This window comes from Pan troglodytes, chromosome 19 (genome assembly GCF_028858775.2).
Source record: "Pan troglodytes isolate AG18354 chromosome 19, NHGRI_mPanTro3-v2.0_pri, whole genome shotgun sequence".
In the NCBI taxonomy this organism is placed as follows: domain Eukaryota; kingdom Metazoa; phylum Chordata; class Mammalia; order Primates; family Hominidae; genus Pan; species Pan troglodytes.
Window position 1 is genome coordinate 31,714,702 of NC_072417.2, and position 21,380 is coordinate 31,736,081.

The 21,380-nt window shown below is 45.8% G+C and overlaps 1 protein-coding gene and 1 long non-coding RNA gene across 3 annotated transcripts; one reads left to right on the top strand and one right to left on the bottom strand.

Moving 5' to 3' along the window:
* Positions 1-799: 799 nt before the first annotated feature.
* LOC134808867 (uncharacterized) lies at positions 800-21,365 on the bottom strand. Its single transcript, XR_010152902.1, has 2 exons — positions 21,238-21,365; positions 800-6,171 (listed from the first exon to the last, which is right to left on the bottom strand). It is a non-coding gene; the product is annotated as an uncharacterized LOC134808867 (long non-coding RNA).
* Positions 10,090-18,851, top strand: CCL5 (C-C motif chemokine ligand 5). 2 transcript variants are annotated; one of them, XM_009432380.5, is made up of 4 exons: positions 10,090-10,319; positions 11,902-12,013; positions 14,880-14,961; positions 18,060-18,851. In XM_009432380.5, the coding sequence occupies exons 1-4, from the start codon at positions 10,244-10,246 to the stop codon at positions 18,252-18,254; spliced, it is 465 nt and encodes a 154-aa protein (XP_009430655.2). In that variant the 5' UTR covers positions 10,090-10,243; the 3' UTR covers positions 18,255-18,851. The 2 variants fall into 2 exon arrangements, with proteins under 2 accessions (XP_009430655.2, XP_016787460.1); XM_016931971.4 differs by lacking the exon at positions 14,880-14,961 and having other exon boundaries at positions 10,112-10,319.
* Positions 21,366-21,380: the final 15 nt, after the last annotated feature.

A 21,380-nucleotide genomic window follows, 5' to 3' on the forward strand; every position in this document is an offset into this window, starting at 1 on the left:
CTTGCACCCTATTGCCTCTGGCAGATCCTCCAACCAGCACCAATGAAGCACCTACCCCATGCAGGGTCCTTTAGAAACAAAGAGTGAGATAGCTTCCAGTCTCAGGTGGGGAATATTTAGACTTGTGAACAGGGGCAAAGAAGGAGAGAAACAACCAGGAAGTAACCTCCAATTTGCAGATGGGGAAAATTAAGTTTCATCAGGAGGAAATGACTTTGCCTCAGGCTTCTCTTGGGATCCCAGATTTCTAGAGGATGGGGGGAATGTCCCTGCTTTGGGCATGTTTTTAAGAGCACTGGAACAGCCAGAGCTGCTGCCCACAGTCTGAAGTCAGGAGAGGAACTCCATGTCAGATAAAAGCTTTGGAATCCAGATGGAGTAAGGTTTCATTTTCTCTGCCTGCATTTGGTTTCCTAACATCACAATGTGAGCCTTGGCTAGCAGCCAGCTTAGCTTTGGAAAAGAGTGAATGATGGGGGAAAAAAAAAAAAGACTGTGCCAGGAAGGGAGGGGAGGAGAGGGGCTACACTAGGCTGGAGGGGATATGGGCCTGGCTTTAGAGGATTATGCTAGGAAAAGGGGTGCCAGAGGCGTGAAAACTGATAGGAACAAGCCCTGTGGATCAAGAGGCCCATCAGTGAGCCTGCAGGGTCTATGAACTCCTTACATGCAAAATTACATGTGTCTGTCTGTGTAGGTCTCTACAGATTGGTGGAAGTGTTCACAGCTTTCATGAGATTATTATTATTATTATTTTTAAGAAAGGCACACTGCTGCATGCAACACCTCATTTGGATGTGTCTGGAGTCTTGGAAGTTTGACTACGCTACATTCTCCTACAAATGGACCTTGAGAGCTTGTTTGGAGGTTCTAGCAGGGGAGCGCAGCTACTCGTATACCCTTGACCAAAGAACAGTCCTCCTGTATTGGGGAAGGTTGTCCTCTTCTGAAACTACCTTTGCAAAAATTATAGCAGTGAGAAAATTATGACAGTGAAAGAAATCTGACCTAATTGACTCCATCTTGCTTCTAACCTCCCAGCTGCCCTTGTTCATTCCTGGGCATAGGGAGCACTAACTTTGGGAGGAATTTAGTTTGTAGTTTAACTTTGAAACAAAGATGATAACAGCCCCTCCCTGAGACCAACCCACTCCTTGCCTGGGGACCAGAAAGCCTTTGTAAAACTAACACATTGGCCACAAGATTAGAAATGACGGCTCAGGAGTCATGCAGCCAAAGGTCTCGAGATCATGAACCTCCCCAATTGCTCCTGTAGATAATATTATTATTGTAAAACCTAAGAAGGGTGTTTGAGGTATTTTTCAGACCCTGCCTTCCGATGGATCAGCTGGCACCACCCAGACCAGTAAACTGGCTCATCTGGTCTTCTGGCCCCCACCCAGGAACCAACTCAGTGCAAGAGGATAGCTTCAACTCCTTATGATTTCATCCCCGACCCAACCAATCAGCATTCCCGCTTCCCGAGCCCCCTGCCCGCCAAACTACCTTTAAAAAACCCTAGCCTCCAAATTTTCAGGGAGGCTGATTTGAGTAATAATAAAACCCCTGTCTCCTGTTTAGCTGACTCTATTTGTATCGAACTCTTTCTCTATTGCAATTCCTGTGTCTTGATAAACTTGCTGTATCTGGGCAGCGGGCAAGAAGAACCCATTGGGTGGTTAAACCAAGTGCGCAGCTTTAGGAGGGACGCACATGGAACGGTAAAGAGAGAAGGGGACACGGGCCTAGCCAGCTAGATCAGCCAAATTGAGACAGACTGGGAGTGGGGCTTGGCTGCAGCTCACCAGCACTGAACTTTCTTTCATGAATTCCCACTGATCACAAACCCCACACCACCATCTCACTGACACCATGTTCAACCATGTCTTTTACTTAACAAATTCCAGGAACTGGCCTTAGGAAATCCAAGTATCAAACCAAGGTTGTGGAGTATTCCACCTCAGGAAGGAATGCTGAACAACTGATTTACAGACTTGTTGCCCCAGCTAGACCACCAGGTAGCCCATTACTCAAGGTAACCATTACAACCAAATAGTGCTAACCTGCATACCCTACCCCTCACATGCTTTGCCCAGCCCAGCCTGCATACCCCACCCCTGATGTCAATTCTCATGCTTTGCCTAATTAAAAAGCCCTACTGGCTCTTTGCACAGAGTCAGTCAGGGAATTCTCTCTTGTGCTGCCTCCCTTATGTCCAGGCAAAAGCTCCAATGAAGTCTTGTCTGGGAAAAGTCTTTTAGCCTCATGTCAATTTCTATTGCATGGAGAACGCAAGAAACTATGGTCGGTAACAGAACCAACCCTGGTGATCAATAGGGTGACAGATGTTGCAGCCAGATCACCCTCACATCCTCATCAGGTTTTTTTTTTTTTTCTTGAGACAGAGTGTCGCTCTGTGGCCCAGGCTGGAGTGCAATGGCGTGACCTCTGCTCACCGCAACCTCTACCTCCCAGGATCAAGCCATTCGCCTGCCTCAGCCTCCCAAGTAGCTGGGACTACAGGCATGTGCCACCACGCCTGGCTAAATTTTTGTACTTTCAGTAGAGACGGGGTTTCACCATGTTGGCCAGGCTGGTCTCAAACTCCTGACCTCAAGTGATCCTCCTGCCTCGGCTTTCCAAAGTGCTGGGATTACAGGTGTGAGCCACAGCACTGGCTTTTTTTTTTTTTTTTTTTTTTTTGGAGACAGAGTCTTGCTCTGTCGCCCAGGCTGGAGTGCAGTGGCATGATCTCGGCTCACTGCAACCTCCGTCTCCTGGGTTCCAGCAATTATCCTACCTCAGCCTCCCGAGTAGCTGGGATTACAGCCACCCGCCACCACGCCCAGCTAATTTTTGCATTTTTAGTAGAGACAGGGTTTCACCACATTGGCCAGACTGGTCTCGAACTCCTGACCTCGGGTGATCCGCCCGCTTTGGCTTCCCAAAGTGCTGGGATTACAGGCATGAGCCACCGCGCCCGGCCCTTTCTTTTCTTTTCTTTTCTTTTTTTGAGACAGGGTCTCACTCTGTCACCCAGGCTAGAGTGCAGTGGCTCGATCTTGGCTCACTGCAACCTTTGCCTCCTGGGCTCAAGCGATCCTCCTGCCTCCCCACTGAGTAGCTGGGACTACAGGCATGCCACCATGCCCAGCTAATTTTTGTATTTTTAGTAGAGATGGGGTTCGCCATGTTGTCCAGGCTGCTCTTCAACTCCTGAGCTCAAGCAATCCACCCACCTCCACCTCCCAAAGTGCTGGGATTACAGGCATAAGCCACAGTGCCCAGCCCTCATCAGATTCTTTAATGGTTCAATTGCCCCAAACAGGTTAGGTCCAATATCTTACTTTACAGATGAAGAAATTTAGGCCCAGAGAAAGTAAGCAACTTGTTGAAAGTCATCATTAATAACAGCAAGGCAGACATAGAAAGGAAAATACTACATGATCTCACTTACATGTGGAATCTAAAAAAGTCAAATACATGGAGGCAAAGAGTAGAACTTTGGCTACCAGTGGCGGGGCTGTAAGAGAAATTGGGAGATTCTGGTCAAAGGGCAAAAAGTTGCAGTTATGTAGAATCGAATGTGTAGCATGAGGACTACAGCAGTTCCCATTTATCTGTGGTGGATGTCCCAAGACCCCCAGTGGATGCCTGAAACCATGGATAGTACCTGTTATATACTATTTTATTATGTGTTTTTTCCTATACTACCTATGATAAACTTTAGTTTATAAATTAGGCACAGTAAGAGATTAACAACAATAATAACAAAATAGAACAATTATAACAATATACTGTAATAAAAGTTATGTAAATGTTTATGTCTGGAATTTTCCATGTAATATTTTCTGACCATGGTTGACCGAGAGTAACTGAGACCTCAGTAAGCAAAACCAGAATAACCAAAATACAGATAAGGGAGGGCTACTGTAGAGTTAATAATATTATATTGGATACCGGAAATTTTCTTTTTTTTTTTTTTGGAGACAGAGTCTTTCTCTGTCGGCCAGGCTGGAGTACAGTGGCACAATCTCGGCTCACTGCAACCTCCGTCTCCCTGGCTCAAGCAATTCTGCCTCAGCCTCCCGAGTAGCTGGGATTACAGGCGTGTGCCACTAACCATGCCCGGCCAATTTTTGTATTTTTTGTAGAGACCGGGTTTCACCACGTTGGCCAGGCTGGTCTCGAACTCCTGACCTCAGGTGATCCACCCGCCTCAGCCTCCCAAAGTGCTGGGATTACAGGTGTGTGCCACCGCGCCCAGCCGAATACTGGAAATTTTCTAAGAGAAGAGATTTCAAGTGCTCTCACCACATACACAAAAATAGCGGCAACTGTATGAGGAGATGGATATATTAATTTGTTTAACTGGAATAATCATTTCACTATGTATATGTATATCAAAACGTCATGTTGTAAATATGTTTCTTAAAAATAGTTTTTATTAAAAATAAATAAATAATAAGTCATGAAGCTGGATTTTGAACCTAGAAGTCTGACTCCAGAGAGCCCATTTAATTAAGATGCTACAAGAAGTTAGTATGACTTAATCTGCATTGATATAGCAGCTTATCTAAGACATTTATTGGAAAGCAGGTGGAGAATACAAATAAATAGAAAACACATAGGACACTGTCGCTGTGTTCATGGAGTTAAGACAAGACCAGTGAAAGGATGATTCACAATAAAAGAGTGTAAATTTACTTGTTTATTGTTTATCTCCCTTCTCCCCATCCCCCTACCCTATATCCAAACAAGCTCCAGATGGCAGGTCTTTGCCTGTCTTACTAGCCATGGTGTCTGCAGAGCGTAGAAGGGTGCCCAGCTCACAGCAATTCTTAGTAAAATCTGTAGAGTGGGTAAGGAATGACTGAGTGGTATGGACCATGCACACTGAAGGGACAGGGAGAGCAGAGACAGCTCCATGATGGTGTACCTCACCTTACGTCTCCTAAGCACATCCATGATCATTATTTCCCTTGATCCTCTCCACCACTGCAGTGGGTCAGACAGGAAGCAGTTCCTGGTTTTCAGGAACATAATGTGCTGGGTGAATAATAATGATAGTTGCCATTCATTGAACACCCACCCTGTACCAGGCACCATACTGTTTACATGGGCTCTCGAATTTGCTTATGGAATCAGTACATTAGCACCAGAGAAAAAATTGAAGATAGCCCATCAAGTCCAAACCTTGATTTTGCACAGGAGAAAATGAATGGTAGACATGAAATAAAAATTAGATTCTCCTCCCTCCTGTGCTCCTCACAATCCATTAGAATCACTGAAAGGGAAGAAAAATACTCCCATGGCTGGGTGTGGTGGTTCATGCCTACAACCCCAGCACTTTGGGAGGCCAAGGTGGGAGGATCGCTTGAAGCCAGGAGTTCGAGACCAGCCTGGGCAACATAGCAAGATCCCATCTATACAACAAATTTAAAAATTAGCCCAGCATGGTGCAGTGGCTCACGCCTGTAATCCCAGCACTTTGGGAGGCCGAGGTGGGCAGATCACGAGGTCAGGAGATCGAGACCGTCCTGGCTAACACAGTGAAACCCCATCTCTACTACAAATACAAAAAATTAGCCGGGCATGGTGGTGGGAGACTGTAGTCCCAGCTATTTGGGAAGCTGAGACAGGAGAATGGCGTGAACCCGGGAGGCGAAGCTTGCAGTGAGCCGAGATCGCGCCACTGCACTCCAGGCTGGGTGACAGAGCCAGACTCCATCTCAAAAAAAAAAAAAAAATTAGCCCAGCATGGTGGTGCACACCTGTAGTCCTTAGCTGCTCAGGAGGCTGAAGTAGGAGGATCGCTTGAACCCTGGAGTTCAAGCCTGCAGGTGATCAGTAACTGCATTCCAGCCTGGGGAACAGAGTGAGATCCTGTTTCAAACAACAACAACAAAAATACTTTTGACATTCCCACTGCCTATTCCCACTCAGCAATCCCAACATCCCACCATCCTACTCACCCACCCTCTGTCCCACCACCACTTATACACAGATATACGCACACACACACACAGTGGAAAGGTTCGCTGGGACTCAAAGATGAGGAGCATGTCGCTGTTGTCTGCAGGTTTCCTCACCTCTGTCCTTAGCTCCTGTCCCAACTCAGCATATCTAGTATCCAGGAAAACACTTTCCTTTCTTCCTTAAAGAGGGAAACTGAAATCAAGGAAAGAAAACAGAAATTGAGCTCACAGAAGAAAACTGAGCCTTGGCAATCGTTTTATGATTTTCTCTAGAAACAATGAAGTGTGGTAGAAAGCCCATGAACCCAGACTATAAGTCACTTAACCTCTCTAAGCCTCAACTACCCATCTGTTTTAAAAAAGACCTTTTGTGGCCGGGCACGGTGGCTCACGCCTGTAATCCCAGCACTTTGGGAGGCCAGGGCGGGCAGATTACGAGGTCAGGAGATCGAGAACATCCTGGCTAACATGGTGAAACCCTGTCTCTACTAAAAACAGAAAAATCTAGCTGGGCGAGGTGGCGGGCGCCTGTAGTTCCAGCTACTCGGGCGGCTGAGGCAGGAGAATGGCGTGAACCCGGGAGGCGGAGCTTGCAGTGAGCCGAGATTGTGCCACTGCACTCCAGCCTGGGCGAAAGTGAGAGACTCCGTCTTTAAAAAAAAAAAAAAAAAAAAAAAGGCTTTTTGTAATAAATAAATTTTTTTTGTAACAAATACGAATACATATTGACTGGGGGTTTAGTTTAGACTGCTGAAAAGCATAAATTACAGAATATCCTTAAAGGCACTGACATCTTACTCTTAATGATAACATGATAATAATAGGCAATGTTATTAAGTACTTAACATGCGTCAGACGTTGCACTAAGAGCTTTGCAAGCATGAGAACATTTATAGGGACTTAATTGTCTCGATAGTTGTGTGAGGAACTATTATTATTATTATCACTGATTTATAGGTAAGGAAACTGAGACCAGAGAGATTATTAATAATTTACCTGAGGCCACCTGGACAATAAACAGGAGAAACTGCCGAGTCCCTGCTCTTAACCCACCGCCTTTTCCAGAACCTCTCACATGTTTGGTAACTTACCTTAGACCTAACGGGGCTTTGTGAAGGAAACAATTGGTAGAACATTTTTGTGTGGTTGGATGAATGTTTCTAAAGTGCTTGCAATTTGTTTCTTTAAATGAGATGGCCATACTTTCCAAAATTACGTTTCCATTGTTAATTGATTGAGCTGTAAGGAGGGTATGAGAGGATTGTTGTAAAGAGCTTGGAACAAGGCCAGGAGCAGTGGCTCGCATCTGTAATCCCAGCACTTTGGGAGGCCGAGCGAGGTGGGCGGATCGCCTGAGGTCAGGAGTTCGAGACCAGCCTGGCCAACATGGCAAAATCCTGTCTCTACTAAAAATACAAAAATTAGCCAGGCATGGTGGCGGACGCTTGTAATCCCAGCTACTCAGGAGGCAGAAGAATTGCTTGAACCTGGGAGGTGGAGGGTGCAGTGAGCCGAGATCGTGCCACTGCACTTCAGCCTGATCAAAAAAGTGACACTCTGTCTCAAAAAAAAAAAAAAAAAAAAAAAAAAGCTTGGAATGGCACCTGTAACCTAGAAAGGTTTTTTTTTTTTTTTTTTTTTTTTTTTTGAGACGGAGTCTTGCTCTTTCGCCCAGGCTGGAGTGCAGTGGCCCGATCTCAGCTCACTGCAAGCTCCGCCTCCTGGGTTCACGCCATTCTGCTGCCTCAACCTCCCGAGTAGCTGGGACTACAGGCGCCCGCCACCACGCCCGGCTAATTTTTTCTATTTTTAGTAGAGACGGGGTTTCACCGTGTTAGCTAGGATGGTCTCGATCTCCTGACCTCGTGATCCGTCCGCCTCGGCCTCCCAAAGTGCTGGGATTACAGGTGTGAGCCACCGCGCCCGGCCGAAAGGTATTGATAACTGTTAACTGACTTACTGATGTGATTGACTGGACAGAGCTTGAGCATGGTCATCAGAAACACCTGCCTTCAAATCCCACTTATCAGCTGCGTGATCTTGAAGATGTTAATTATCTGTTCTGAGGCTTACTTTCCTCTTTGGTCAAATGAGAAGAACAACCACTCTGCCTCAAAGTCATCGTGAGGAAGAAATGTGGCAAAGTCTTCCCATTCTGGGTGATTTAGTCACCATCAACCACCATGTTACAAGTGTGAGAGTAGCTAACAGAAAATGATCTCAGTAGGGGGTTACATTTTGTTTATTTTGCTTTTGTCACTCTCTTTTTTTTTTTGAGACGGAGTTTCGCTCTGTCGCCCAGGCTGGAGTGCAGTGGCCCGATCTCAGCTCACTGCAAGCTCCTCCTCCCGGGTTCACACCATTCTCCTGCCTCAGCCTCCTGAGTAGCTGGGACTACAGGCGCCCGCCACCACGCCCGGCTAATTTTTTGTATTTTTAGTAGAGGTGGGGTTTCACTGTGTTAGCCAGGATGGCCTCGATCTCCTGACCTCATGATCCGCCCGCCTCTGCCTCCCAAAGTGCTGGGATTACAGGCGTGAACCACCGCGCCCGGCCGCTTTTGTCACTCTCAATAAACACTTTTCTCTTAAATAATTCAGATGCCGGCCGGGTATGGCCTGTAATCCCAGCATTTTGGGAAGCCAAGGCGGGCGGATCACGAGGGCAGGAGATAGAGACCATCCTGGCTAACATGGTGAAACTCCATTTCTACTAAAAATACAAAAAAATTAGCCGGGCATTCTGGCCAGCTCCTGTAGTCCCAGCTGCTCGGGAGGCTGAGGCAGGAGAATGGCGTGAACCTGGGAGGCACAGCTTGCAATGAGCCGAGATTGTGCCACTGCAGTCCAACCTGGGCGACACAGCAAGACTGTCTCAATAATAATAATAATTATTATTATTATTCAGATGCCAATTTCAGCCTAGCCCCGACCAAATTGTTGCTAATTCTGAACTACTAAAATAGGAATTGATGAAGACTTACTGTATCCAGTTCTTTGGAATGCAGTAAGGACCCTAGCTCTAATCCAGAGGTTCCACATGGGTTCAGTTTTGAGGATACTCCTAACCACGAACCCTTTAATGTTGGGCAGTACTTAATGGACAGAGCACTGAAGTGGGAGTGAGGGCAACTGGGTTCTGATCCCAACTCTGTCATTCATTTGCTGTGTGTTCTTAGCAAGTCACTCCTGCTCACTGGGCCTTGGTTTCCTCTTGTGCAACTGAAGAACATGGAAAAAATGATCCCTAAAGTCCTTTGAAGCTTTCATATTCTGTAACTTTTGTGCCCAAGAAGGCCTTACAGTGAGATGGGATCCCAGTATTTATTGAGTTTCCTCATTCATAAAATGGGGATAATAATAGTAAATGAGTTGACACGCGCTAAGACAGTGGAATAGTGGCTGGCACAGATAAGCCCTCAGTAAATGGTAGCCAATAATGATAGAGTATGCTGTAAGAGACCTTTCTCTCCCTCTGCTTCTCAACAAGTCTCTAATCAATTATTCCACTTTATAAACAAGGAAATAGAACTCAAAGACATTAAGCACTTTTCCCAAAGGTCGCTTAGCAAGTAAATGGGAGAGACCCTATGACCAGGATGAAAGCAAGAAATTCCCACAAGAGGACTCATTCCAACTCATATCTTGTGAAAAGTTTCCCAATGCCCAGCTCACATCAACTGCCTCAATTTACAGTGTGAGTGTGCTCACCTCCTTTGGGGACTGTATATCCAGAGGACCCTCCTCAATAAAACACTTTATAAATAACATCCTTCCATGGATGAGGGAAAGGAGATAAGATCTGTAATGAATAAGCAGGAACTTTGAAGACTCAGTGACTCAGTGAGTAATAAAGACTCAGTGACTTCTGATCCTGTCCTAACTGCCGCTCCTTGTTGTCCCCAAGAAAGCGGCTTCCTGCTCTCTGAGGAGGACCCCTTCCCTGGAAGGTAAAACTAAGGATGTCAGCAGAGAAATTTTTCCACCATTGGTGCTTGGTCAAAGAGGAAACTGATGAGCTCACTCTAGATGAGAGAGCAGTGAGGGAGAGACAGAGACTCGAATTTCCGGAGGCTATTTCAGTTTTCTTTTCCGTTTTGTGCAATTTCACTTATGATACCGGCCAATGCTTGGTTGCTATTTTGGAAACTCCCCTTAGGGGATGCCCCTCAACTGGCCCTATAAAGGGCCAGCCTGAGCTGCAGAGGATTCCTGCAGAGGATCAAGACAGCACGTGGACCTCGCACAGCCTCTCCCACAGGTACCATGAAGGTCTCCGCGGCAGCTCTCGCTGTCATCCTCATTGCTACTGCCCTCTGCGCTCCTGCATCTGCCTCCCCATGTAAGTCCTGGTCTTGACCACCACAGCCCCTGGAGTCAGACTCTGCCTAGAATGCCTACCCCATCCCAACGACTGTCCCACACCTTGCCCTCTTTTCAACTGTAGCATGAATACTGTCTGAACCCCATTATTTACATTCTTATGAATTGTCTTACCCATATGTCCTGTTGTCCTTGAGAGATCTCTATGCTGCTTCATGGCAGGGATCTCCTGATCAGTTTTTCTGTCTTCAAGGTCTACACCCTCAAGGCCTACAGGTGTTCACTGAGTGTGGACTCATGTTGGGGAGATTAGTAGTCATCAGTAGCTCACACTGACTTTGAAACACGTCTGACTCATGCCTGTCAGCAGCAGGGTTTCTAAGAAATTTAACTAAACTAAAACTTCCTGAGACCCTGAGACAGCCACATTCTCTCTCATTTCATAAATGTAAAAAAAATTGGCTTATGAGAGGGTATGTGGCTTTATTAGAGTGAATACATTTAAAAAACAAATAAAAACAAGGAGAGGATAATAAAAGCTAATTAAATGGTTACTATGGATCAGGCATTGTGCTGATTTTGGCACATCTTTTTTTTTTTTTTTTGAGACGGAGTCTTCGCTCTGTCGCCCAGGCTGGAGTGCAGCGGCACGATCTCGGCTTACTGCAAGCTCCGTCTCCCAGGTTCATGCCATTCTCCTGCCTCAGCCTCCGGAGTAGCGGGGACTACAGGCACCCGCCACCACACCCTGCTAATGTTTTGTATTTTTTAGTAGAGACGGGGTTTCACCATGTTAGCCAGGATGGTCTCGATCTCTTGACCTCGTGATCCGCCCGCCTCGGCCTCCCAAAGTGCTGGGATTACAGGCGTGAGCCACCGTGCCCAGCCGATTTTTGTACATCTTATTTAATACCCACAACCCTTCTTTGAGTAGCTGTCCTTGATGTACAGATGGGAAAACAGAGAGGTTAAGTAACTTGTCCATGGAGGCACACAGCTAGGAAATGGGGAGACTGGTATTCAAACCTGGTTCCATCTTGCTGGGAAAATAAAAACTACTCCTCTGCTGGGAAGTGGCAACTGATGCTTCCCAACGTCATCTTGAATTAACTGACCAACAAGAAGTTCTCTGTTGAGAGCCCTTCTCACTGCAGCTCAACCAGAGCTCCCAAGATACAATATGCATCTCCAGGCCCCTCTTAGGATCCTGGCTGAGTCATGGAGCCTGAGCTTTGGAAGCCTCCCCACAACCTGCCCTAGGTCTCAAAGAAACCAAGTTCCAAATCCATTGAGGATGCTGGAAGGGCAAGAATGAAGCCAGAGGACCCAGGACAAGCCAGGAGGAGGCCCTGAAAGCCCAGGGCAGAAGGTTACGGTGTAGAGGGATGGATACAAGCTTGGCTCAAGGATTAGATGAGGCATTGGAATCCCCACTCTGCCACTGTTTATCCATGGCCAAGTGACTTTACCTCTCTGAGCCTCAGTTTCTGTCAAGGAAGATAACAGTTCTTTCTAAATAAATCATATAAAGTGTCCAGCACAATGTCAAGTGTGCAGTAGCAATGAATAAAAGGGTCTCCCTCCTTCCTTTCCTCTTCCAGATTCCTCGGACACCACACCCTGCTGCTTTGCCTACATTGCCCGCCCACTGCCCCGTGCCCACATCAAGGAGTATTTCTACACCAGTGGCAAGTGCTCCAACCCAGCAGTCGTGTGAGTCTCAGCCCCATGGAGCCCTCCCAGAGCCTTTTCCCCCAGGAGTCCTCTGAGAGGATGCCCTACCCACTTCCACCTATCCTCCAGCTGCAAGCAGCCACAGCTCCTCCATCTCTAGCCTCAGAGTCCCCTGCTATCATGTAAAAAGACTAGACAAGCTGTCCTTAGAGAATCGTGCCCACTCCAATGGACTATGTTCCCAGGACTCCAATCTTTTTGTTTGTTTGTTTGTTTTTGAGACAGAGTCTCACTCTGTCGCCCAGGCTGGAGTGCACCGGCGCGATCTCGGCTCACTGCAAGCTCCACCTCCTGGGTTCATGCCATTCTCCTGCCTCAGCCTCCCGAGTAGCTGGGACTACAGGTGCCCACACCATGCCTGGCTAATTTTTTGTATTTTTAGTAGAGACAGGGTTTCACCGTGTTAGCCAGGATGGTCTCGATCTCCTGCCCTCGTGATCTACTCGCCTCAGCCTCCCAAAGTGCTGGGATTATAGGCATGAGCCACTGTGCCTGGCCTAGGACTCCAATCTTTACTAGTGTGGCCTTTACTTGAAACATGGTCTGGAATGCTCCTATGTGGGGAAGATCAAGTCAGTCATCCCCTTCAGTGAAGAACCCCATATTTCACACAGTCCCCCATATTTCACACCCAGTCAAATCCACCTAAACCTCAGAGGAACTAGGGAGAAGAGGTCAGAGGTCAGGGATCTATAACTGTAGTCAAATAAAAAAACAAAAAGCCATCCATCAGAGAAGAAATAAGGAAATGAGATTCACCTTTAAATATGCAAGCTAGTATATTTGGAAAAATATAATAAACCCTACTATATAGGAAATGCCTACTATGTGTCAAATGTCTTATGTGCATGATCTTTAAATTACACTTAGCTCTGACAAGTATGCATAATTCTCTCCATGTTTCAGGTATTGAAACTAAGATTCAGAGAGGTTTATTGATTTAGCCAAGGCTGCACAGTAAATGAGGGATGAAGTCCATCTCTAGAGCCTCCTCTTTCTACTATAGCAAAGTCATTAGTGACAATTGCTTAAGAAATTTATGGTAGAGACTTAAAAAATGAAAATGGTGCAATTCTGAAGTTTCTTATATAAGAGTGAAGTTTTTGTTTTTGTTTTGAGACAGAGTCTCACTCACTCTGTTGCCCAGGCTGGAGTACAATGGTGCAATCTCAGCTCACTGCATCCTTTGCCTCCTGGGTTCAAGCAATTCTCTTGCCTCAGCCTCCTAAAGTGCTGGGATTACAGGTGTGAGCTACTGTACCCAGCCAGGGTGAAGTTTTTTAGTCCAAAAATTTATGACACTGGCAAAGTTAGAGGTACTCAAAGACAGACTTTGGGTCTGATGAATCCTTTTAAGTATAATGGTAATATTTAACAATTACTAATTTTATTTCTGAAAACAAATATTTTTCAAAAGAAGAAAATCCTTCCCTGAGCACATACTATTGGCAGACACAGATTACTAAAGCCACTGTCCCAGCCCAACCTTATGGGGCTCATAGTCTAATAAGAGGGGCAAGACAGACACAGCAATGACTAGAGTACCCAGCAAAAAAAAAACATGACAAGGGAGAGAGGAAACACATTCAGCTTCAGGGATTTACAAGTTTGCTGTAAATGGTGCTATCTGAGGAGAGATTTGGCCTGGCAGAGAAAAGCCTAGGGAATGGGATATATCAGGAAAAGGGACTGTCCCCCAGGATTCTACTTTGGTTTATGTACAGTCTCCATGTAGGAAAGCACGGAGTGTCAGGAAAATGCAGCAAAAGTGCTAAATGCAGCTGTCAAGTGTAAAATGAGCTAGAACAGGGAAAGCTGAGAAAACAGGAGTCCAGTTTAGCGGCTACTGTTGTTATCCATGTGAGTAGTATTGGAGGCTGAACAGTGCCTGAAGAAAAGGAGAGACAGGAGGTTTCAAAGACAGACACTTTTGAAACCTTCAAAGGTGGAATTTGCAAGCCCTAGCAGGTGATTTGAGCTCAAGAGCAAGGTAGAAAAATGGGGGTTAAGGATGACACTGAGGTTTCCACCTCTGGCTGGAGAAGTGTAGAACCATCTTAAGCCTTGTGAAAGAGCTGTTTAAAGAGGAAAGAGCTAAGGTGCCAGCAAGATAACCCTGTGGATATGTCCAGTGGTGATGGTGAAATGAAGAGTTGGTAGCTGAGGAAAGGTTGTTAGGGCTGAAAATATGACATTCTTTTGTGGGAAAAAGGGGTATCCCAATTTTAAAAAGGCAATGCAGCCTGCCTTGGTGAGTACTGGCTCTAGAGCTAGTTTGCTTTGTTAGGACTCCAGCTATGACACTTGGTGAGTGTAGGCCCTTCAATTAACCTCTCGTAACCCCAATTACCTCCTCTACAAAATAGGGTAATAGAAGTACTTCCCCCACTGGGTCACAGTAAGATGAAAATGCTTAGAATATGCTCTGGTACACAGTAGGTGCATAAATGTTAGCTTATTATTATCATTATCATCTAAATGCATTATTGCATACACAAAAGTAACAGGTGAAACTTAAGGAATGAATGCAATTCATTCATTCACTTACTCATTCAATAAACATCCATTAAGCATCAACTATGTGCCAGGCCCAGGGCCAGAGACTTAGGAAAAAACGCAAAGAAGAGAAAAGGGCAGCAGCTTTGAGAACATCCTCTCTTAAGGGGTAGGCAGAAGGAGGAAGTCAGGCAAGCAGAGGGTGCCAAAAATGGAGGTAAGGAGGGAAGACTTGGCAAGGAGGGGCTGTTCTTTGGTATCACAGTCTGCGGGGAGGTTGGGGGCAGGAAATGGAGGCCTGAGCTACCCTCATCTCAGGTATTGTTTTCCTGGCCTTTTGACTTCCTAGCCACAGGTCAAGGATGCCAAAGAGAGAGGGACAGCAAGTCTGGCAGGATTTCCTGTATGACTCCCGGCTGAACAAGGGCAAGGTCTGTGTCTGAAACTCTCACACCATCCTAAATAAGAACACAAACTCTAGAAAGTATGAGAGGCCAGAATATTGCTTCCGTTTCCTTTTCATCTCTGCACACCGGGGTGGGAGAAAAAGAGATGGTCAAGTGGCTCTGAGTGAGGCTGGGAAAGGGAAACCCAAAGAGAAACCAAGAAATCCTCATTCTCACCAGACAATCTAAGGCTTCACTTTGTCTGAAAATATTTAGGCTCAAGAATGTGCAGGATACATCCAAAAATGGTTAAGATGGTAAATTTTATGTTATGAATATTTTACCACAATTAAAAAAAATTTTAATGCTGTTAGGCACAGAATCAGGAGAACCACAAGAGCTTAATGACTTTGACAGACACACCAATACATGCATAGAGAAAGAATGAAAATATTAAACCAAAGAATGAATGAGTGATGAAATATTTAAATAAGGTGGGTACATAGCACATCAGAACATATTTGGGAATAATACTTCCATCTAGGGAATACATTTCTATTTTTTTTAATGTGATAGTAATCACAAAAGCAAAGGCGGAATTTCTGTGTTTGAGACATGTAATACCTTTGTTATGCTATGTAATCATGTGGCATACTGCATGGGTCAATAAGATTTAAAAAATAAACTTCTATCTGGGTGCGGTGGCTCACGTCTGTGATCCCTGTACTTTGGGAGGCTGAGGCGGGTGGTCATCTGAGGTCAGGAGTTCAAGAACAGCCTGGCCAACATGATGAAACCCCGTATCTACTAAAAATACAAAAACATTAGCTGGGCGTGGTGGCGCACACCTGTAATCCCAGCTACTCAGGAGGCTGAGGCAGGAGAATCGCTTGAACCCAGGAGGCGAAGGTTGCAGTGAGCCAAGATTGTGCCACTGCACTCCAGCCTGGGCAATAAGAGCAAAACACCATCTCAAAAATAAAAAATAAAATAAACTCCTGGCCAGGCGTGGTGGCTTACCCCTGTAATACCAGCATTTTAGGGAGATTGAGGCAGGAGGATGGCTTGAGCCCAGGAATTTGAGACCAGCCTGGGCAACATGGTAAGAGCTTGTCTCTACAAAAATAAATTTTAAAAAATTAGCCAAGTGTGGTGGTGTACACCTGTGGTCCCAGCTACTCAGGAGGCTAAGGTAGGAGGATCACTTGAGCCCAGGAGGTTGAGGCTGCAGTGAGTTGTGTTCATGTTACTACACTCCAGCCTGGGTGACAGTGAGACCCTGTCTCAAAAATAAAAATAAATAAATAAACTTCTGGATGGCTGCACAATAAATAGTTGATTTTCTTCCTATGAGAATCTCTAAAATAACATATCCAGTATTTGAACTTAAGTAAAATCAGTGTTCAAATTTCAAATAATAATAAGAATAATGTGCAGGAAAAAATCCTAAAGGAAAAGCCAAAATGGGAAAGGGTAAGTAGGCAGGACTGACCCTGAAGTAATGTGTTAATTGGCAGCGCTGCTAGCAAGGCCCAAGGTCTCGCACAGGTAGAATCAGTTTCCCAGCAGACAGGTGAGGCAGGCAGCTGGACTGACCCTCATGACCCCCAACTTTTACATTTCCAGCTTTATCATCAATGACTATAGAGATAAGGCCTCTGATTCTCATAGGCCTCCACATTCTGGCTGGTTACTTGGTGCAAGTGCTTTGACATTGCCATTATCTCATGGCCCTCAACTCCCCTGAGCCACAGTGTCTAGTACCAGGACTTTTAGTCTCATGTTGCTCTCATCCACCCTAAAGGAGAAGTTTCAGAGCATTCTAGTAACAACACATGAATGGTATTTTTCCAAACTTATTCATACATATTATCCTTTGAGCTTCACAGTAATTGTGCAAAGAATTATTTCTATCTACATTTCAGAGCTTAGCAAATAGACGCAGAGGCTTTAAGTGATTTGCACAAAATGATCAAACTAATAAATGGTGAAATGAAGACTCAAGGTCATGCCCGTCTTTCGTTCACCCACCCATGCACAGATGTATTCACTTGTTGAGTGTGCCAGGCACTGCGTTGTCTAAAGCCAAATCAGATGTTCTTTTAAGAACTTCTCGGCCAGGCGCGGTGGCTCATGCCTGTAATCCCAGCACTTTGGGAGGCCAAGGCGGGTGAATCACGAGGTCAGGAGATCGAGACCATCCTGGCTAACACAGTGAAACTCTGTCTCTACTAAAAATACAAAAAATTAGCCAGGCGTGGTGGGGGGCGCCTGTAGTCCCAACTACTCAGGAGGCTGAAGCAGGAGAATGGCGTGAACCCGGGAGGTGGAACTTGCAGTGAGCCGAGATCGTGCCACTGCACTCCAGCCTGGGTGACAGTGAGACTCCGTCTCAAAGGAAAAAAAAAAAAAAAAAAGGCCAGGCGCCGTGGCTCACGCCTGTAATCCCAACACTTTGGGAGGCCAAGGTGGGTGGATCACCTGAGGTTAGGAGTTTGAGACCATCCTGGCCAACATGGTAAAACCCCATCTTTACTAAAAATACAAAAATTAGCTGGGCATGGTGGCGGGCGCCAGTAGTCTCAACTACTTGGGAGACTAAGGCAGGAGAATCGCTTGAACCCGGGAGGCGAAAGTTGCAGTGAGCTGAGATCGTGCCACTTGCACTCCAGCCTGGGTGACAGAGCAAGACTCCATCTCAAAAAAAAAAAAAAAAAAAGAACTTCTTGTCTCCCACTTACTCAACCATGACTCAGTTCTTGAGGGACACCTTATTCTCTCTGCATCTTAAGCACCCAGCACAAGGCCTGGAGCAGAGGAAGTGCTGAGAAAAGTCTAGTGATTGGCAGGCTCAGCCCTGGGCTTCAAGGCTCCGTATCCTCTTAGCTTTTCAGGCTACATGCATCTGTGTGAAGGTGATTAAAATGCACACAAATTTGTTTCTGGCTTGGAGCCCTTTGATCCAACAGAAGAGGAAATGTTCTCTCCTTAAAAGCCACAAATAAAATCTTATGGAGCTCCAAATATGCCCTACCCCGATATCATTATCATTTCCCTTTATACCTTAATCCACTTCATCCCCCAAACTGGCTGTCCCGGTACTGACAAGGTCTCATCCTCCCTCTTCTTCTCCTCTCCCACAGCTTTGTCACCCGAAAGAACCGCCAAGTGTGTGCCAACCCAGAGAAGAAATGGGTTCGGGAGTACATCAACTCTTTGGAGATGAGCTAGGATGGAGAGTCCTTGAACCTGAACTTACACAAATTTGCCTGTTTCTGCTTGCTCTTGTCCTAGCTTGGGAGGCTTCCCCTCACTATCCTACCCCACCCGCTCCTTGAAGGGCCCACATTCTACCACACAGCAGCAGTTACAAAAACCTTCCCCAGGCTGGACGTGGTGGCTCACGCCTGTAATCCCAGCACTTTGGGAGGCCAAGGTGGGTGGATCACTTGAGGTCAGGAGTTCGAGACCAGCCTGGCCAACATGATGAAACCCCATCTCTACTAAAAATACAAAAATTAGCCGGGCGTGGTGGCCCACGCCTGTAATCCCAGCTACTCGGGAGGCTAAGGCAGGAAAATTGTTTGAACCCAGGAGGTGGAGGCTGCAGTGAGCTGAGATTGTGCCACTTCACTCCAGCCTGGGTGACAGAGTGAGACTCCGTCACAACAACAACAACAAAAAGCCTCCCCAACTAAAGCCTAGAAGAGCTTCTGAGGCGCTGCTTTGTCAAAAGGAAGTCTCTAGGTTCTGAGCTCTGAAGCCCCTTGGCTTTGCCAGGGCTCTGTGACCAGGAAGGAAGTCAGCGTGCCTCTAGAGGCAAGGAGGGGAGGAACACTGCACTCTTAAGCTTCCGCCGTCTCAACCCCTCACAGGAGCTTACTGGCAAACATGAAAAATCGGCTTACCATTAAAGTTCTCAATGCAACCATAAAGCTGACTCTTGATTTCCTCCTGGGGAACTGTCCTTCCCCGTGAGCATTAAGCACACAGGGGTCCAGGGCTTGCAAACACCTGATGTCCATCCTAGATTTGGATGACAGGGCTGAAAACAAAAGCTCTCCGAGAAGGGGGCATGGGTAGGCAGAGCAATTAAACTAATCAGTGACTTACCCACTCTGGAGGGGGAGGGGAGACAATAGTCACTACGTCCCCACCCTTGAGTCCCCAAGTTTATCTTACTGCCTGCCACAGCGTCTCTCTGTTTCCGCAGACCTTGGTTGGCCCTTCCTCCCTGGCCTACCCTCTACCTTATCCCCAGTGGATTTCTTTAACACCACCCTTGCTCCTGGAATGAGATTCAATGGCAATTCCAAATGCCTCAGGTCTTTCAAATAAGGACAATGAGGTATTTTGTGTTTTTCCACTAGCACACCAGCTCCTTTAAGGTGGGGTATTTCAACTTTCCCAAGCTTGTCCCTTTATGTAAACATATATTGACAATATATATGGCCATAACAATAGTTAACATTAATTGAGCACTCACTATGTGCCAGGCATTGGCTTAGCCCCTTACATTCATCATTCTTTTTCATCCTTATAACCCTATAGGGTTAGGTACAGTTATTAGCCCTGTTTATAGTCAGGAAAACCCTTAGCAAGAGAGGGAAATGATTTGCCAAAAGCCCCACAGCTCAAAGAAAAATAAAGCAGGTGGGCCGGGCGCGGTGGCTCACGCCTGTAATCCCAGCACTTTGGGAGGCCGAGGCAGGCAGATCACGAGGTCAGGAGATCGAGACCATCCTGGCTAACACGGTGAAACCCCGTCTCTACGAAAAATAAAAAAAAAAAATTTGCCAGGCGTGGTGGTGGGTGCCTGTAGTCCCAGCTATCTGGAGGCTGAGGCAGGAGAATGGCGTGAACCTGGGAGGCAGAGCTTGCAGTGAGCCAAGATCACGCCACTGCACTCCAGCCTGGGCGACAGAGTGAGACTCAGTCTCAAAAAAAAAAAAAAAAAAAAAAAAAAAAAAAAAAAAGAAAGAAAGAAAAATAAAGCAGGTGATAAAGCTTTACAATTAAGTTTAAACCCATCAGATCTAATGCCAAAATCCATGCTTTTTTTTTCCACCCTTAATTTGCAAAATTCCAAACTTATGGAAATTTGCAAGAATACACCACATACCCTTCATCTAGAGTCAAATATTGACATTTTACCAATTTGCTTTATCTGTGTGTGGGGGCAGTGTGTGGTCAGTATACACATTTTGTTTCTGAACCACTTGAGAGTAAGTTGCAAATGTGATATCATGTCACCCTTAAAAGTGTCAGCATGTATCTACTAATAACAAGGACATTATAAATAACCACAACATGCGTACCATACTCAGGAAACTTAACAATGACACAATATACAGTCCATAATCAAATTCCTCATAGTCCAGTAAGGAAGACAGACCTGTGAGCAGATTATACATATGAAAAAGACTTAAAGTAAAGCAAAGTGTACAAAAAACTGTGGTCACACTGTGGAGAGAGGGAATTCTATCACTGAGTGGGTGGATGGGCAGGGGGTAGGAACCCTGAGGGAGAATAAAGACTTCAGAGATGAGAAAACATTTGAGTGGACTTTTTGAAAGATCTGAGTGCCAGTTTAACAGGTTTACAAGGAAAAGACTGACAGGTAGAGGGAACAGCATATGCAAAAGCAAGAGGTATAAAAGGCAGCTCCTTCATCAGGTCAAATAGCGAATGCATGCTGGGCTTAATACCTAGGTGAAGGGTTGAGAGGTACAGCAAACCACCATGACACACATTTACCATTTATCTATGTAACAAACCTGCATGTTCTGCACATGTATCCTGGAACATAAAGTAAAATAAAATAAAATAAAAAGTTGAAAGAAAAGAAAAGAAAAAGGCAGCTCCTTACCACACAGATAAGAGTTCAGTCTTTTGCTGCCAAAGACGGGGAGAGGGTGTGTATAAAAGGGACTTTCTGGGGCCAGGCGCAGTGGCTCACACCTGTAATCCCAGCATTTTGGGAGGCCAAGGTGGGCAGATTACCTGAAGTCAGAAGTTTGAGAACAGCCTGGCCAACATGGTGAAACCCCGTCTCTTCTAAAAATACAAAAATTAGTCTGGCGTGGTGGCATGCACCTGTTGTCCCAGCTACTTGGGAGGCTGAGGCAGGAGAATCGCTTGAACCTGGGAGGCGGAGACTGCAGTGAGCCAAGATCATGCCACTGCACTCCAGCCTGGGTGACAGAATGAGACTCCCTCTCAAACAAACAAACAAACAAATAAATAAAGGGACTTTCCCATCCCTGCCATTTTCCCAGTGAATAATCCTAAGAACAGGTCTTGATCCTAACATGGGCTTACTTGAGCTTGACAGTTCACCAAATGGTTTGATTTTCTTCTCCAGTTTATGCCTCACCACAGGCCCTCTAGTTAAGCCAGACAGGCATGACTTTCCTACTCATCCAGTGAGGAAACTGAAGCTCAGAAAATAAAGTGACTAGCTC

Excerpts from the sequence above, each read along its gene's own strand:
- CCL5 (XM_009432380.5), top strand. The coding sequence starts at position 10,244 with ATGAAGGTCTCCGCGGCAGCTCTCGCTGTCATCCTCATTGCTACTGCC. Across the intron at positions 10,320-11,901 it reads TCCTGCATCTGCCTCCCCAT|ATTCCTCGGACACCACACCC; the intron begins GTAAGTCCTGGT and ends TTCCTCTTCCAG. Across the intron at positions 12,014-14,879 it reads TGCTCCAACCCAGCAGTCGT|CCACAGGTCAAGGATGCCAA; the intron begins GTGAGTCTCAGC and ends TTGACTTCCTAG.